Source organism: Psammomys obesus, unplaced genomic scaffold (assembly GCF_907164565.1).
Source record: "Psammomys obesus unplaced genomic scaffold, mPsaObe1.curated_primary_1811, whole genome shotgun sequence".
Classification (NCBI taxonomy): domain Eukaryota; kingdom Metazoa; phylum Chordata; class Mammalia; order Rodentia; family Muridae; genus Psammomys; species Psammomys obesus.
The window spans coordinates 7,589,466-7,608,904 of record NW_026585987.1 but is presented as its reverse complement, the minus strand read 5'-3'; the positions used below and the strand labels follow the sequence as shown (position 1 = coordinate 7,608,904).

The following is a 19,439-nucleotide window of genomic DNA, read 5'->3' as shown; positions in this document are numbered from 1 at the left end:
GATTAAAGGTGTATGCTAGGACTGGCTGAACCACACCATAATCACCTGTTTAAAATAAACAGAAAGTTTTCAGATTAAAGGTGTATGTTAGAGCTCAACCAAACTAAACAAGAAACAAGGTTCAGAATCTCAGGGTTCACAATGGGATCAAATGTCCTGTCACAAAGGTGATCAGCATTCTGATAATTAAAGGCCAGGGTGGTCTACATAGCAAGTTTCAGTCCATCCAGGGTTATATAGGGAGACTCCCAACTTTCAAAGAAAAGAAATGTTAATATATGTCCTACATCTTTCAATTGTAAATTCCAGAACTCAGAAGGCAGGGGCAGACATACATATCTCTGTGAGTTCAAGGGCACCGTGGTCTTCATAGTTTCAGGACAGCTGTATAAAGATCCTGCCTCAAAAAAAAATTAAAAACAAAAACATACATACAGAGTGAGAAAGAGAGAGAAATTCCATGTCAAACATAGTTTCCTTTTTTTTTTCTTCAGTGATACCTCTTGCCCATGGACATTTACATTGGTTATTTTATGGTTTCAAGTATCAAAATTATAAATCTAGTTAAAGCTTGTTTATAAGACAATAATGGATATAAGGATGAGACTACAATTAGAGCTTTCGATATACTCATATGCCGGGTGTTTTGGCATTTGCCTGTAATCCCAGCACTCTGGAGGATGGGGCAGGAAGATCAAGCATTTAAGGTTGTCCTCAGCTATGTAGAGAGTTGAAGCCAACCTCTATGTGGCTGTTTGTGGACTAAGCCTCAAAACCATTAAGTAAGTACAAGAAGCATGCAGTATTAAAAATACATTTTAAACTAGTGGTTTTTTATGACAGGCTGTTGAGTATATAGATCAGTTATCATGTCCTCTCTAGTAGTGGAATTAAAGTGTACAGATTAATGGTTTTAGCATAGACATATGCGATCTAACTTTAAGAGATCGTCATCTATCCCAAAAGGGACCTGCACGCACTAGTTGTCACGTCGTAGCCTTTCCTCCCTTCCAGCTCGAGGCAACTACAGTTTGCTTTCTGTCTCCAAGTTGCAGGTTATATTTTACTTTTATTCAGTTTGTTTGAGTTTTTGTTTTTGGTCCTGAGGATTACATCCAAAGCCTTCTACAGACAAAGAACATGCCCCCAAAATGATATGTATGCATACATGTGTGCCTCTATGTATAGGTGCTCAGGCACATTCAGAAACGTGAGTATGAAGGTCAAGAGACTTCCCTAAATATTACTCAGCTTTTCTTTTCTTTTTTGATATAAGATAGCCTGAAGAGTCCTTGGTTCTTGGTTGGTGTGCAAGCCCCAGGAGCCCATCTGTCTCTCTCTCCCTAGGGCTGGAATTACAAGCTTGTACCTCTTATGTTTTGATTTTTAAAGGCAACCATTTTCCCAAATGACCTACCTCACTGGCCCTCAAATATGTTTGAAGTTCATTTTCAGATAGCCCCTAGAAACTATTTATCAGTAATTGTTTTCACACTTTGCTGCATTAAAAGCCAAAAATTCAAATTTCTGAGGCTTTATAGCTGGCTTAGCAATAAGAACACTTGTTGCTCTTGCAGAGGGCCTGAGTTCAGTCCCCACAGGGGCCTGTAACTGTCACAAACCTCTGTAACTGTAGTTCTAGGGGATGCGATGCCCCCACTGACACAGAACAAACACATGGTGTAAATACGTGCATGCAGGCCCAGCACTCACATACTTACTCAATGAAAATGAACCTTTTCATAATCCTTTTCTGACCTTTTCTCTTCAGATTTTATTGTACAGTTCCTGGAGCAGCAAGTTTGTACTTTGAACTGGGATGTGGGGTTTGTGATACAGACCATGAATGAAATCGGAGTGCCCTTACCGAGACTACTAGAAGTTTACGATCAGCTCTTCAAATCACGGGTAAGGAAAACAAAATGGTCTTCCCTATCTGATTTGTTCCAGGACACAGAGTGAGGCACGTTGATTGCACGTTTATATGTGTCTTATCATTTAGGCTAGATGTTCTCAGTAGAGATTGGCTTCAACCAAGTAAAATAAACTTGCACGTAAAATAAACTTGGACTCAGAACTGAGAGTTGCTTTGCTGTAGGTCATGACTAAAGAGAAATATTAATGTTTTTATATTGGTAAATATAATTATATGTATTTGCTCTTGTCTTCATAATAAACCAAAGCAGGGACTATTTCTGGGGATCAAATACCAAGGCCTTGCACATAATTGATAAGTGTTCTACCATTAGACTATAATTGTCCAATTCTCAGCTTGCTTTAAGCAAACAAAATAACAGCACACTTATTCTTATAACCTCATTTTAAAAATATTTTGTAGGGGATAGGGAGGTGTTCAGCCAGCTAAGAGCTTCCAGCCAAGTTTGATCCCCAGAACTAAGTGCAACAGTGTGTGTTTGTAACCCGATACTAGAGAGGCAGCAACAGGTGCATCCTGGGTCCTTTTAGCTGAGCATTCAGTGACACACCCTGTCTCAACTAAGAACAAAGATTTCGATGGACACATCCTTGGATGCCCTTTTTCTGATCTCCAAGTGTTTCCTCAGGCCCTCTGTGGCCCTCTATATATTATGTTGTTATACAGTGTGAGAGGGCTGTGTCATCTATCAGTGCTTTTTAAGTTTTTGTTTTGTTTTTTGGTGTTGGTGATGGTTTGGTTTGGTTTTGATTTTCTGAAACAGGGTCTTGCCATATATAGTCCAGGCTGGCCTTGAACTTGGGATTCTCCTACCTTAGCTTCCTAAGTAGGAAGCATAATGTGACATCACACCTGCCTGGTAATAGTGTTCAAGGCATCTTCTGCCTTGTTCAGTAATGACTCAACTGAGCCTCATAATTAGGCCATAATGAAAATAGTGTCTTCATCTTACCTTACTAAAAGATGAGGTTAGAGATATTAAGCAGCTGTTCTAGTTATGTGGGTAATAACAGATTAAGGTTCTGTAACTGCTGGTTTCTTTTATTCTAGGTTCAGACTGCATTCATTCAAAGGAAAATAGGTCACAGCCCATAGAAATACCAGTTTTTCTTTATTTTCACATTATATGGTCTAATGATGAATCAATTATTGTTTGTAAAAAGTATCATAATATGGTCTTTTAATTTTTTTGTTTGTTTTTGTTTTCTTGAGATAGGCCCTGGCTATCCTAGAACTCACTATATAGACCAGGCTAGCCTGAACTCACAGAGATCTGAGTGCTGGGATTAAAGGTGTGCACTGCCCACCTTCACAAATATGGTTTTTATTTCAAATACTAATTTAGCCTAGTATATAATTTAGTAACTACATATATTTGGCATTTTTGGAGGGTTTGTTTGTTTTTCTTTTTGTTTTTTGGTGGTTTTGTTTTTTGTTTTGTTTTGTTTTGTTTTTTTAATGCAGGCTCTCACTGTGTAACTTTGGCTGGTCTAGAACTTTAAATGTAGACAAGACTGGCCTACAACTCACTGTCTGCCTCCAGTTCCGTTTCTAATGCTTTTTAGTAGAAATTTTCTTGGTCTCCAAAGACTTCTTTAACCAACATAAACAATTAGGAAAAATACACACACATTTGGTGAGTAATTAGGCAAACTGTGACTGTACATTCATACACTTTTTTCTCTTCCTAGGATCCATTCTGGAACAGAGTGAAAAGGCCACTGCACCTTTTGGATTGTATCCATGTATTGTTGACAAGATACGTTGAGAATCCTAGCCAAGTTTTAAATTGTGATAGGTAACTATTGTAGGAACGTTCTAAGTATTTCTAGTAGGTACCTGGGTAACAAGTTGGGAATGATGTGGAATGCTCTAGAGATTACAAAGAAGCAATTAGGGGATTTCTTATGTTCATTAGCAGTAACTATTGAGTGATCACCTAACCATTAGCATACATGAAAGATCAGAAAATTTTCAACTATGGTCCTAAATTTTCTAAAATGAAAATAATTTATGAACTACTGTATGTTCCTTCACTTGTGGATTTGTGACCTAGGACCAAGACATTTCAGTTACCTCTTTGTGGTGTGATTTAAGGAAATGTCTTTTTAAAAAGCTGAACGAATATAAATTATGTTAACAGGAATCATCCTTTAGTGCCCCTCAGCCAACAGTCTTCAAATTGAGAATGGTGATTATGAGGTAGCTGGCCTCGCTAAGTTCCCTTTCCGTTTTCAGGAACTTAGCATTTACTCAATTGTCTACTCCTTGCTTTTCAAAGCAAGGACTGGAAGAAAGTTCATCAAAACGCGGTCTGAAACAGCCCTTTGAAGGAAATGAGTTTAAGTATAGCTGGTTGAAGTCTGAAACAGGCAGTGGCTCAGTGATTAAGAGCACTTTCTGCTTTTGCAGAGGTCCTGAGTTCACTTCCCTGCAACTGCTTAGCCGTTCACAACTATTCATAACAACAGTTGCAGGGTATCTGATGCCCGCTCTAGCCCAGAGGGTACTGGACATATGCCTGCTGCACATACAAGTGCCGGCAAAGCACTCATACACATAAAAGTAAACTGTATTAAACCTACAGAGAAAAGAAAGTGCGCGACCTGCTGTCTTTTCTGTTACAGGAGAAGATTTACGAACCTCTGCCTGGATGCTGTTTGTGGTTATCTGGTGGAGCTCCAGTCAATGAGCTCCTCAGTAGCGGTACAAACCATCACTGGGAACTTTAAATCTCTCCAAGCAAAGTTGGAACGCCTCCATTAATTATTGTAGTATATATTCTTGCTTGCATTTTTGTCTGTAAAATAAAAGTTCAGCTGGGTCCAGAAATCAGGTGTTGTATACCTAAGAATTTTGGTAAAATTTGTTTTTAATGAGTGATAGTTATCTACAAGTAGTACATTGCCAAATGAATTCGTTTTTATAACTAGTATTTTTTTTAATTGATTAGGTGGGCCCAAATATGTAGCTTAATAGTAGAACATTTGTGTAGTATGTAAAATGCCCTGGATTCACTGCCTAACACCACATACAACCCAACAATTTGCAAAAAACTGCAATAAGATTATATGTGATTCTGACACAGAGATAATGTTATTTTAAATTTTTTTTTCTGGTAACAATTTTGAATTTGTATTATTTATTTCCAGGGTTATCTAGAATGTTGGTATCAAAACTTTTAAGCTAAGCCAGGTGTGGTGGCACATGCCTTTAAATATAGCACTTGGGGAGGCAATGGCAGGCAGATCTCTAGAACTCATGGAACGGAGAATTCCAGGCCAAGGGCTACATAGTAAGACCTTGTCTCACGGGAAAAAAAAACAACCTTATAGGTTGTGTCTTTCTCATAGTGTTAGATTCTGTAATAGTCCTAAATGTACATTTTAAATTAGTTTTTAGGCATTTCATGAATCACTAATTTTACCCGTTACAGCCCCTTAGCTTTTCTTTCCCTCTTTCTCTCTTTCTCTCTCTCACCATAAATATGTAAATTAGATTTTACATAGACATTTATTTGTGTGAGGGGTATTATATATGTTGTATATACATACAACAGGATTCAGGACTGTTTGAGCATGTGATAAACTTATAACACTGTTGTTTGTACTTCAAACCTACATGATTAGCCAGCTGTGGTGGTGCTGGCCTTTAACTGTAGCACTTGGGAGAAGAGAAGGGGAACTCTGAGTTCAAGGCCATCCTGGTCTACATAGTGAGCTATAATTCAACCACAACTATACAGTAACTACTGTTTCCTTAGGATCCTCACTCAGAGTATGTATGCTTCAAGCTAGCAACATCAGAGAAGTTAAATTCCTGGGTCCCCTATCAGATCTACCAAATAAAAATCCTTAACATAAGTGCCTATTTTTGTGTTTTAACAACCTTTCCAGATTCATGTCACATCAAAAACAACCACTTGTAAATCCTTTGTTTTCTATAGTTTCTGGGCTGAGTTCCCTCTCTGATTTGATTTCTCCAGCCCTCTTTCTTACCAGTGACCACAACACAAGTTTTATCCAAGTCATAGTGGATAAAGCAGAGTTTTTAGTAATCTAGGTTTTGGTTTTTTGTTTTGTTTTGTTTTGTTTTGTTTTTAGTGGTGGGTTGAATCCAGGGTCTTGTTGCTAAACAAGTAGGTATTCTGCCACTGGAGCTCTACCCTAACCCTGAGCTATCTTTAATGTGTTAGAATAGCGCACTAAAAACACGCGTACACAGCACTATCAATGACAAAAGGGAAGAATGAGAATGACTAAGGCTGGAAGGAGAACCAGAACTGCTTCCCATTCTCCGTAGTTTTTTGTTGTTGTTAATAATTATTGTGGGTTTTTTATTTTATCTTATTTTTGCAACTGAGTCTCTCAGAGGCCAGACTGGTGTTTAACTCTAGCTCTCTAGAGTGATCTTGAGTTTCTGATCTGGCCCTCACCACCTGAGTGCTAAGAATATAGGCATGCTTCCCACGCCCACTGTTCGTGGTGCAGGGCCTTAAACCCAGGGTTTCATACATCTGGGTTAGCACCTTATCAGCTGATTATGGTCCTAGTCCTCAACCTCATCCTCCCACACACACCCCTTTTTTTTTTGGCAAGGTCTCAGTATGTAGCCCAGGCAGACTACAAACATACGCTGATCCTCCTGTTTCAGTCTTCCAGGTACTAGAAATCCAAGCATGTGCCACCGTGATTCCACTCTTATTTGTGCTACTGGTAGGAGTGTTCTCTTCTGCTTGTTATCACTGATGCAAGTCGGGCAGTTTTGTAAATACATCATGAATATATTTCTACTTTTATCTTTTACTAAGATTCCAAAGGTCAAAGCACCACTAATTAGGTATTACTACCTCACTTTTTAGCTTTTCGTTTTCTTAAGTAACTCTTCTAGTCTGTAAAATGAATGCATTTGATGTATTAATGGTTTTATGCATTTAAAATTCTGTCCTTATTTTAAATGAACGTATTGTTTAAATGCTTTCATTTAGTTGTGGATCTGTTTCTGCTGGATGTACATGGCACTATCTCCATTTATGTTGTAAGCATATTTACACATTATTATACATGTTACATATACTCAGTTATCTAGGGACAGTAGCTCTTGCATCTAATCACCAAACTCAGGATGTTGAGGTCGGAGGATTGAAGGCTCACACCCTGCTTGGCTTAAAGGTGAAACTCTGTCTCCAAAAATACAGAGATATGGCTATACACATATATGCACAGTATCTTTTAATAAACCTGCAGGATACTGTGTCACAAAGGATGTAGTTGACAGATACCTGAATGCTGTTCTCTTTGTTCTTATAGCACACTTTGAGAGAGCTTAAGAATTTTAGCCCCACAGCAAATGTTTGCAATGGCCTTCCAAAGAGAAAAGACACTGCTAGTCCATTGTTGCTGAAACTTGAACATTCACCAAAGAAAATCATCTGGATGGCCTGTGTACTCGGACTCTGAACTTGCACCTCCAAAGGGATGCTGATCCTGGAAGTTAGTGATCAGGTGTAGCAGTGGCAATGTTCTAGCACAGTATCCACTGTGTGAGTATACTTTGCTCCCAGACTTTGTTCAGTGCATTGTCTTTATGTTGCAACTATTCCATTTGTATAGGCAGTGATTTGAGTCATTGGTAGAACATCTTAGGAAAGTACATTCATTGTGGACAGTTGAGTCGCCGAAAGTCTCGATTATGATGTACTTGTAATTTTAGATGGTTTCAGTGTGGCAGGGTGACTAAGGAAGAGACACACTGGGTTTATGTAAGATACACGATATTGACCTGATTTGTGTGTAATATTTGTTTGACAGGGTTTTAATTATTTATTAACTAGTAACTTCTTCATTGTACATTGGGATGACGTCAGCTTCTCTTTATGTTTTACACTTAGCTTAATTTCAGAAACCTTTCACAGATTATTTTCTTCTTTAGGATACTTTGTATATTCATGTTTCCTCTCCCCTTCACTAGAGGAAAAATAGCAGTGATATAGTCATAGCAAATAAATTAACTAAAACCCCAAATCTGAGGTTTTAAAAGAGATTAATGTTTTCTTTAATATTTTCTATGAATATCCTTACTTAAATTATAATAATAATAAAAAGCTTAATAATAAAGCTTTTCACACTTTTGAGTTCTCTACAAAAACTTTTAAATGCTTCAGTTTTCCTATGTATAACTGAAGAGGTTGAGGCTAAATGGTAAGAGTCTTGAAACTAAAATTTTGCAAGAACTAACGCTATTTTTTTATTGAATGGTTGTTTTCCTTCACATATTAGACATTAACTGCCATCGGTTTTACTTTTTCATTTTATTTTCTATAGCACTATACAGCATATTTGAAATTTAAGTATTTCTCTTTGTTTGCCATGAGTTTTGCATTTTAAATTAATTTACTATGTCAGATCCAGGATCCTGATAGCATGTCTAAGTAAGTTTTAATATCTATCCCTCGTATCTATCCACTTATCTCACTGGTTCAAAATTTTCATGTTTATTCAGGTGTCATTTTGAAGCCTGCAGTCTAATGATGTTTATCATTAGAAGAAATGATAAAGTGACATCTGAGGACTAGATGATTAACAATAAAGTTAACAAAATCTGGAGCTAGTTTTAGTGCAACAACGAATGGACCCTCAAAACTAAAAAGCTGTCCTGACGGTGGTACCACTTGTCTTTAATCCCAGCACTCAGAGTCAGGCAGAGCTCTGAATTTGAGGCCAGCCTGGTCTACAGAGTAAGTTCCAGGACAGCCAGGGCTACATAGAGAAACCCTGTCTCAAACAAAAAAACAAAACAAAATCTGAAAGGTTGAAGTCTGGCCTTCCTTGTGATTAGACCTCATTAAGGTTTCTTCACTCAAAAGCTTGCTTACTTTTCCACATGCTAGGATTACTGGCATAAACCACTATATTTACTCTGTCTCTTCGCAGTCCGTTTGTCCTGTAACTCCTGGGAGAGTATGGGAAGTGTGTGTTGGCTCTTCCCTAGAAGTAATGAACAGAAGAGGCCCACAAAGGGCTCAGGCTTGCTTGCCTCTAGTCATGGACTCAGTCTTGGGGTTAGGATTCTTACCTAACCCATGTGGAACCAGAAAACAGGTACTTTCCCAGGCACCTGCAGCACCACTGACTGTTGTGATGAAAACTGCAAGCCTACAGATCCAACAGTTCTAAACCAGAGTGGAATGTACAAGACCAATCCAGGAAGCACAATGTACAAAAGAAACAAATAACCACAACTACTAGAATTAAGTTGAGCAAAGTCCCCAAGTCAGTGTGCAAAAACTATTTGTACTCCTCTATATTAGTATCAAGTAATCAAAAGCTTTTAATCAGTAGAATATACCTGTAGCCAAGGCAATTAGGAAAAAAAGTTGCTTTAGCCCAGAAGTTTGATGCCACCATGAGCAATGTAGCAATACCCTGTCTTCAAATAAGTGAATGAACAAATACTAAAAATACCATAAAAACTTGTTTTGTTTTCTAGACAGGATTTCCCAGTGTAGCCTTGGCTGTCCTGAACTTGTTTGTAGACTAGGTTGGCCTCGAACTCAGATCTGCCTGCCCCTGCTCTCCTGAGTGCTGTGATTACAGGTATGCACCACTGCCCCCAATTCAGAAAACATTTTTGTTCTTCTCAATTTATTCATTATATATCCTGATTGAAGCCCCCTCCCTCAACACCCCCAGTTCCACCCTCCCTCCCTCTTCCATCCCTTTCCCCTAGTCCTCTGAAAGGAAGAGTTCTCCACTATTGCCATCTGCCCATAACTGCCAACTGCCCATCAGGACTATGTGGATCCTCTTCCTCTGTGGCCTGGCAAGGCTGCATCATCAGGGGTGAGTGATCAGAGAGCAGGCAACTGAGTTCATGATAGAGGCAGCCCCTGCTCCTCTCACTCAGAGATCCTCATGGAGACTCTGAGCTGCCAGTCGGCCACATGTGAGCAGAGGTCTAGGTCCTCTCCATGCATCAGTCTCTGCAGGAACCTCTGGGCTCAGGTCTTTTAGTTTTGTAGGTCTCCAAAGTTTTTAAGACTCCCTACACTCTGCTCAAAGTTTGGCCCCAAGTCTCAGCATCTGCTTTAATTCCCCTGTTGGGTGAATCCTTTCAAAAGACCCTCTAAACTAGACTCCCATCCTCTTTCCTCTTCCAGTGCTTCTGGTATCCTGTTTGACATTCTGAATGAGATTTAAGCATCCTCCCTAGAGTCCTCCTTAATTTTTAGCTTCTTTAGGTCTATAGATGGCTGTCCTATATTAATATGGCTAATATATGCTATTAGTCCATGCTGGAGAGGATGTGGGGAAAGGGGACCCTCCTCTATTGCTGGTGGGAGTACACCCTTGTACAACCACTTTGGAAATAAGTCTGGTGCTTTCTTAGACAATTAGGAATAGCACTACCTCAAGATGCAGCTATACCACTCAGCATATACCCAAAAGATGCCCCACCATTCAGTAAGGACATTTGCTCAACTACATTCATAGAAGCTTTATCTGTAATAGCCAGAATGTGGAAACAACCTAGATGTCCCTCAAGGGAGGAATGGATACAGAAATTTAGTACATCTATACAATGTAATACTCAGCTTAACAAGGAAATCATGAAATTTGCAGACATGATAAGATCATCCTGATGACATAATCCAGAAATTGAAACATCATTTTTAACAGAAATTTAATGTGTGAGATCTGAAAACTTTTAAATTTATTTATTGATTGTTTATACAGTATTCTGCCTGCATGTACACCTGCATGCCAGAAAAAGGCACCAGATCTTATAATAGATGGTTGTGAGCCACCATGTGGTTGCTGGGAATTAAACACAGGACCTCTGGAAGAACAGACAGTGCTCTTAACCACTGAGCCATCTCTCCAGCCCCCTTGAATGTATTTCTAATTAAATTCCTAGCTGACTTTTTGAAATTGAAAATTGACAGATTCTAAAAGTGGAAATGGAGGGCCAAAGAGGTGGTCCAGCTGTTGCAGATGTCTCCCATCAAGCCTGATGAGTTTATTTGAGTGCCAGGACCATTTGGTAGAAAGGGAAGGTTTGATTCCTATATGTTGTCCTCTGACCTCCACGTGTGTTCAAACATGAACACAAAATATAAGAGATTTGTCCTATTGAGTTATTGGTCTGGGTAACCCAAGAGATTCCCTCAATATAAGCTATTGCTATTGCTGATAAAAACGATTGTTATTGTATTGGTTGTCTTCCGGAAATTGAAGGTAAGTCCCTACTGCTAAAGACAACAGCTATTTCACACAGGCCTTGGAAGGCCTGAGCTGAATCTGACCTGAAACCCTCCTCCATGAAGTCTAACTTTCATAGTACTAGAAGATGGAGTGCAAGGTACCAAAGAAGGAGAGCAATTAATGGCCTTCCTAGTTGTGATGCCTATGAACCACAGCAGTGCACAGCATGGCAAGTTATCCCTAAAGGTCCCATAGTGGAAGTCGTATCTTGGCTGTTGCCAACAGCTAACAAGAAGAAAACCATACCTGGAACTTGAAATCTAGCCTTGGACTACTGAGGTCTTGAATCTTAGAGGAGAACTTACTACTTCCATTTTGTTGGACCAGCATAATTCCTAACTGCATTTTAGAAAGCATCCCTATAGCCATAGATAAGTGTAGCTTTTGCCCATCATCAAAGAAGTGTCTCTTCAGCATAAAACTACTGAAAATGGCAGCTAGTCAAAAAGTGGAGATCCAGCTAATCATGAAGTACCAATGAACACATCTACAACATAATTCCTGCACCCAAGGCTCAGAGAACATCACAGAAGAGGGAGCAGAAAGATATGCCAAGGACCAGAGGACCAGGAAGTGTGCTGTGAGTGTCTTCTATGGATGACAGGGAAGCTATACCCATGATGTCTCCACAGTATGGCTGCCTAAACAAGACTGAACAAGGATAGCACCCAATAGACATGCCAACATGGAAGGGAAAATCACATAGGGTCCTACCCCTAGACAACCATAGGCCACTAAGGGATGCTGACAGTGGAAGAATTTATCTTTCCCGGGCATGGACTCCGTAATTGGTTATGAAATACCAAGTGGTCAGCCCTGAAATCAAACATACAAGAACACTAAATAAACAGGTTTTATTTATGCATATATGTAACAAAAAAAGGGCTATGAGTGGGAGAAGTTGAGGAGGGCTTGGAGGGAAAAGGCGGAGGGGAGAAAATGGTGTAATTCTCTTTAATTAAAATGTAAATGAACATATAGAAATAACAGAATGGCCAACATGGTTTTCAAAAGTAACAGTAAACGTGAGGGCGGAGAGATTGCTCAGTAATTCAGACTGCACACTGCTCTTGCCAGGGACCTGGGTTCAGTTCCCAGAACCCACATTTCATTGCTCACAGCTGCCTTGTTACCCCAGGTTCAAAGCATCCAGCACCCTCTTCTGACCTCTATAGATACCTGCACATACATGGCATACAAACACTAGTGCATGAACAAAAGAAATAAACTTGAACATACACTAATTTCAATATTGTCTTGTGAAGTGATTGTAATCATATTAAGGTATTGTTGTAAAACAGATTAATGGAGCAAAGTAAATACATATGCAAACAGTTGATTTTCAGAAAAGACCAAAGTTTAGTGGGAGAAGAAAAGTCAACAAATAGTACTAGGATAATTGAATATGTGCATGAAAAACATTAGCTTTGGAGGTAGGCTATCGCTCAGTGATAGCATACTTAGTGTACATGATCATGCCCTGAGTTCAGTCCCCAACACAGCCATGTAAGCTAGTGTGCCATATGTAAAGGGGAACATGATCTGCATCATAGAAGTGAGAAAAAAATCTAATGGTCAGTAAAGCATATTTCTTACAACCCAAATAAAAAAATAAGATGGGTCTCATTGAAATTAATAACATCTTTAAAAGACATTAAGAAACTACAAATGCAAATAAAAGATCGATAAATCGTTACCAATTATAGAACAGGTGTGATTGAGGCCCTGAGTTAGTGATACTCAGCACACCATTTAATTCATTAATTTGAACCTAAATACTCACAAGTGAATATGGACTAAGGAGCGTGAAAAAGTTTTCCACACCGTTAGTCAGTAGGGAAATATATGTCCACATGAACGTAAAAAATTTTCAAAGATTAAAGACTAGAGAGGGCTCAGTGGGTATGAACACTTGCTGCCCAAGCATGAGAGCTGCAGCTCCAAGAGAAACCATAACAATGGATGTATGTCATTTACCCCATTGCTGTAGGAGGGCTTCAATGGAAGTATCTCTTGGGTATTATGAATACAGCAGCAGTAAAAGTGGTCATGCTAGAGGTGGATATAGATAGATTCTTTTAGGTATAAACCGAAGAATGGTATGGCTGAATCTTTTGGTGGTTCTATATTTAGTTTTTGGAGGAACCTTCATAGTGATTTCCATAGAGACTGCAGTAATTTACATTCACACCATTGGTGGATAAGGCATCTTTTCCAGACTTTATTGTGTTTGTTTTATTGATGGCAGACATTTTAACAAGGTGGGATGGAATCTCAGTGTCGTTTTGCTATGCCTTTTTCTGATAGCTAAAGGTGTGGAACTTAAAAAAAAAATTATTGGCCATTAATATTTCAACTTTATATGGAAAAACAGAAAACCCAGGATAGCTAAAACAATCCTGTAGAATTAAAGAACTTCCAGAGGTATTACCATTCCTGAGTTTTAAAGTATAATACAGAGCAATAATAATAAAAACTTTATGGTATGGCCATAACAACAGACAGGTCAATCAATAGAATCAATTCTACCCAGAAGTAAATCCACACACTTGGTTTTTTTTACAAATATATATATATATTTTTCCATATATATATATATATATATATATATATATATATATATATATATATATGGAAAAAAGCCTCTTCAACAAATAGTGCTGGTCTAAATGTCAGCATGTAGAAGAATACAAATATGGAAAAAAGCCTCTTCAACAAATAGTGCTGGTCTAAATGTCAGCATGTAGAAGAATACAAATAGAGCCATGTCTATCATCCTGAACAAAACCCAAGTCCAAGAGTATCAAAGGCTGGGCATGGTGGAGCACGCCTGTAATTACAGCACTTGGGGAGGTAGAGGCAGGCAGATCTCTGTGAGCTCGAGGCCAGCCTGGTCTACAAAGTGAGTCCAGGACAGCCAAGACTACACAGAGAAACTGTCTCAAAAAAATGGGGTACAGATCTAAACAAAATTCTCGAGAGGAATCTCATATGGCCGAGAAGCATTTAAAGAAATGTTTAACATTTTAGCTGTCAGGGAACTGCAAATCAAAATGACTTAGAGAGTTCACCTTACACCTGTGAGAATGGTTTAAAAAAAAATAAGTGACAGCTCATGCTGTTGAGGATGTGGAGCAAAGAGAACACTTCCCCATTGCTGGTGGGAGTACAGACTTGTATGGCTGCTTTGGAAATCCATATCGTAGTTTCTTAGAAGATTTGGAATCAATCTACTTCCAGACCGAGCTATACTACTTCTGGGTATAAATGCAAATGACATTCCACCATACACAAAGACACTTGCTCAGTTTTGTTCGTAATAGCCAGGAAATAGTCACTCAACTGAAAATTTGATAAAGTCTGGTACATTTACACAAAGGAGTATTACTCAGCTGTTAAATGACATCATGAAATTTGTCAGCAAATGGATGGAACTAGAAAAGATCATCCTGAGTGAGGTAACCCAGACACAAAAAGACAAACATGGTTTGTACTCACTTATACATGAATATTATCCATAAAGTAAAGAATAACTATTCTACAAGCCACAGACTCAAAGAAGCTAAGTAACAAGGAGGGCCCAAGGAGGGGACACATGAATCTTACTGTGAAGGGAAATAGAAGAGACATTTAGGGTGGATGGGGAAATGGGTCTGGATAGTGGAGTAGGGATGGGAACAGGAGGGATCAGGTGTGGGGAGGATGGAGGGAGAGAGTACTGGGAGAGACAAATGGAATCGGGGGGAAGGGCATCTCTGGGATGAGCTAGAAATCTAGTACAATGGAAACTCCCAAGAATCTATGAAGGTGACCCTAGCTAAGACTAGCAATGGGGGAGCAATGGGAGATAGGGGGCCTAAACTAGCCATCTTCTATAACTATGCAAGACTTCCAGTAGAGGGATTGGGGCGCCAATCCAGGAACAAAACCTTTAACATACAATTTATTCAGCCTACAAGATGTGAGGAGGAAAAGGTGGCAAAATATATGATCCAGTTTGAGACCCATCCCATGAAAGAGAGCTCACCCCTGATACTGCCTGGAGGATCAGGAACCAGAGGTTGGATAGCCCCGACACCTAGGATAGAATCAAACTTAAATGGTGGGGGAAAATGTGTAATGAAATGATTCCTAATGATATTCTGCTATACTCATAGACTGGTGCTTAGCCTAATTGTCATCAGCAACTGATAGAAAGAGATATAGTGACCCATGGCCAAACATTAGGCAGAGCTTGGGGAATCCTGTGGAAGAAGGGGAGGAAGAGTTGGAGGGGTCAAAGTAACACAAGAAAACACACAGTCAACTAACCTGGGCTGATGGAGGCTCACAGAGACTGAACTGCCTACCAAGGAGCCTGCGTGGGACTTACCTAGCCTCTCTGCACATAAGTTACAGTTGTGTAGCTTGGTCTTCTTGTGAGACTCCTAACAGGAGCTGTCTCTGTTGCCTGCCTTTGGGACCCTTTCCACCTACTGGGTTGCCTTTCCAGTCTTAATAGAAGAGGAGGCACCTGTAATCTGACTACCACTTGATAAGCCATGGCTGGTTGATATCCCTGGGAGGTCTGCCCTTTTCTGAAGAAACAAGGAAGATATGGGGCAGGGACTGGGAGGAGAGGAAGGAGAGGAAACTGTGGTCAAGATGTAAAAATAAGGGGCTGGAGAGATGGCTCAGAGGTTAATAGCACTGGTTGCTCTTCCAGAGGTGCTGAGTTCAATTCCCAGCAACCACATGGTGGCTCACAGCCATCTATAATGAGATCTGGTGCCCCTTCTGGCATGCAGGTAGAACACTGTGTACCTAATAAATACATCTTTAAAAAAAAAAAAAAGATGTAAAAATAAACAAACACATAAAAGAATTAAGAATTCCCCATTTGCCTAGTGATTGGCTGCGTGATTTAGTTATATTTAGTTTTTCTTTGCTTGGAGGGTCTAGTTATCTACCCCGTCATATATATTTGGCAGAGATGTTCGTTCATTCTTTAGGCTGTCTCTTCACTCTGCAAGTTGTTTGTTCAGCTTTCAACCTATGACACCCATTTGTCCAATCCCAACATTTGGAACTCCATCTGCCCTGTTATTTGGTGATTTCATTTAAATCACCTTCATTTATGTATATAACTTAGGAAATTTCTACTGTATTAGGTTTCCATATGACCCTTTAAATTGTCCTTAATTTTAGCCGTCCCTAGATCCCTTCCAGCTCCCCATTTGAGCCTCCTGTTTCAGTCTGTCTATCTGCCCACTCCCACCCCACCCATCCATAAATATATTCTATTTTTTCTTTCTAGGGAAATCTGTCCCCTTGTCCTATTCCCTTTCTTTATACCTAACCTCTGTGGTTTTATGAATTGAGCTGTTTTTGTTTTTGTTTTTTGAGTGTATGTGTGTGTTGGTTTTGTCTCCTGTTACCTTGCTGAAAATACTTATCAGATCTAAGGGTTTTCGGGTAGGGTCATTAGGGGTTTTAAAGTATAGGATTATGTTATACGTGAACAGGGTTAATCTATTTATTTATGTATGTAGTCAGAACTTACTGAATGAATTTATGTGTATAAAAACGGACGTTATTAGAGTGGCTTAAAGGCTTTGGTCCAATTATTCCAACTTTGGCTTTCTCCTGACAATCATTCATTGTTCAGTCTATGAGGCTGAGATGTCTCAGCTAGTCTTCAATGTGTGCCAGAGTCATGAAGAAGTAGGCTCTAATATCAGTGACCAAGTGAACTTGCTGGTAAGGTCATTGCCTGAGGGCAAACCAGCAAAGAGCAAGTGCTTCCTCCTTCAATGTCATGGGTTGCCACCAGAAGATCTAGCCCAGATTTAAGATAGGTCTTCCCACCTTAAATAATCTGAATTCAGAGTGCTATTCCCACCTAGGATGATCCAATCAAGAAAAATCCCTCGCAGGTATACCAAGCAGTTTGGGTTTTAGTTCCATATGCGGTCAAATTGTAGTCAAGCAAGAACAGACATCATGCTTGGCTTCTTTTCTATTTCTATTCCTTTTCTTTGTCTTAATTTGTTGCTCTAGCTAAGATTTTTTTTTTTTTTTTATGGAGACAGGGTTTCTCTGTGTAGCTCTGGCTGTCCTGGAACTTACTCTGTAGACCAGGCTGTCCTCAAACACACAGAGATCCTTTTTCCTCTTCTAGCTAAGATTTTGAACGCTACATTGAATAAGAGCAGAGACAGTGGGTACATTTATCTCATTCTTTTTTGTTGAGAAAATACTTTATTATATTTAATATATTAGATACATTAGTCATATATAACCTTAATTATTTTGAGATATGTTCCTTCTATTTATAAGTTTCTTAGACTTTTATCATGAAGGCATGATGAACTTTGTCCTTTTCAGCCTTTTCTACATATCTTGAAATGACTGTATTATTTCTGTCCCCAACTCTATTTATATGCTATGTTATATTCTTTGATTTGCATATATTGTAATTACATATATTTGTAAATATTGAGCCATCTTTGCAACCATGGGATGAAAACAGCTCGATCATGGTACATGACCCTTTAAATGTGTCATTGGACTCGGTCTACAAGTATTTTTTTAAGAAAATTCACATCTATGTTTACCAGTGAAATTAATCTATAGCTTTTTTCTGTCATTGTCCTGGTTTGAATCACAGTACTACTGGGTACTGCTGACTTCGTAGAATGAGCTTGATAGTGTTCCTTCTTTTTGTTTGTGGGCTAGTTTAAAGAGTATTGGCATTTGTTCTCTAGAGATCTGGCTTTTCTGTATTAGGATACACTTCATTAGAACTTCAATTTCATTGCCTGTTATATATCTAAGTAGTTTATGTCTTCTTGACATACATTTTTAGGAATTTATTAATTTCTTCTAGATTTTCTGTCTTTTTGGAATGTAGCTTTCAGAATATTCTCTAATGGTCCTCTGGATTTCGCTGGAATATGGGAATGATGAGGCTCTTCCCTTGTTTCCTCCGAAACAAAACCTGTCCTGTGTCAGGCTGGCCTCTGATAGAGGGAAAGGGAAAGACAGCAAACAACTAAGGGTATTAAACATACCCTTTGAGAAAGTTCAAAGTTAAACTGTTGTTATAAAAAAATGAAAACCCCAATTGTGTGATTTTACCAATAAAGACTCAGGAATCAGATGCTGGGGTGAAAACTTGCTAGCTCAGAGACGCACAGAAAGCACCCAGCTGACCTTCCTACTCAACTTATGGTCCAAAGGAGAAAGCAAAAAACCTGCTCGCTAAGCTGATAGCCCAGGAGAAGGCCTGCTAGCTCACCTGACAGCCCAGCAGAAAACAGCCAAAAGCTGGAAGCCAAATGAGCCCAAAAAAGCTAAAGAGCTAAAGAGCCCAAGAGCTAGAGAGCTAAAGCACTCTTCTCCAAGCTGTCTTAAATGCTCTTCTTCCAAAGTCACTTCTTTCCGTTAATCCCTGTTAGCTGGTTACTTGCTCCACCTCTTGACCTAGGGTTAACTTTATTAAATTCTGTGTACAGAAAGCTCGAGGATCAAAGGTATGTGCTGGGGCTGGCTGAACCATGCCAAAATCACCTATTTACAACAAACAGAAAGTTCTTGGATTAAAGGTGTGTGTTAGGACTGGGGCTGAACAACACCAAACAAAAGAAAGGGTTTTACAGTTCACAATCTATGGGATCAAACATCCTGCAACATTAAACCATCTCTAATAAGCCTAGCTATTGTTTATCTAGTGGCATAAAAATGTCCGCAGTATGAACAGGAGACTGGAAACTCATCTTTGAGGAGAGAGCTTAATCAGGGACTCCAGATGCCTTCTTACTGCACTTCCCTACCCACTTTCTGTTGAATGATTGCAAGCCTCCAATTTAAAGGCCTGTTCCTATCCTCTCTGATGGCTACTATAAGCTCCTAATTTAGTGATTTTTTTTTATAGGGGCTGTTTTTATCTGCTAATTGTTATTCATCAGTTTGCTTATTTTGGTTTATTAAGATGGATTCTGTCTGTGAAGGCCTGGTGTTATGCCTAGATCACAAGACCCCCAAGTCTGATGCAAAACACACAAGGGTCTTTCTTCAAGCTCGAGCTTGGGTTGCAATCCTTTCTGATGCAGCAGGTTGGGAGAGCGACAGCCAGAACCAAGGGAACAGGATTTTTAAAGGGAAAAACTGCAAACAGGGGCTTCCAAACCTTAGCATTGCACAATTGGACAAAAGGTAAAGGAATGAAATGCACTTGGACCTAGTTGGTTAACAGCATC

At 39.3% G+C, this 19,439-nt stretch overlaps 1 protein-coding gene across 1 annotated transcript in view; it reads left to right on the top strand.

The window, feature by feature from the left end:
* Positions 1 to 8,012, top strand: part of Nup155 (nucleoporin 155) — a 61,468-nt gene extending 53,456 nt beyond the window's left edge. The window contains exons 33-35 of the mRNA XM_055601099.1: positions 1,772 to 1,908; positions 3,628 to 3,734; positions 4,564 to 8,012. Of these exons, the coding sequence (XP_055457074.1) occupies positions 1,772 to 1,908; positions 3,628 to 3,734; positions 4,564 to 4,702 (383 nt within the window). The 3' untranslated portion in view covers positions 4,703 to 8,012. The remainder of the gene's footprint in view (positions 1 to 1,771; positions 1,909 to 3,627; positions 3,735 to 4,563) is intronic.
* Positions 8,013 to 19,439: the final 11,427 nt, after the last annotated feature.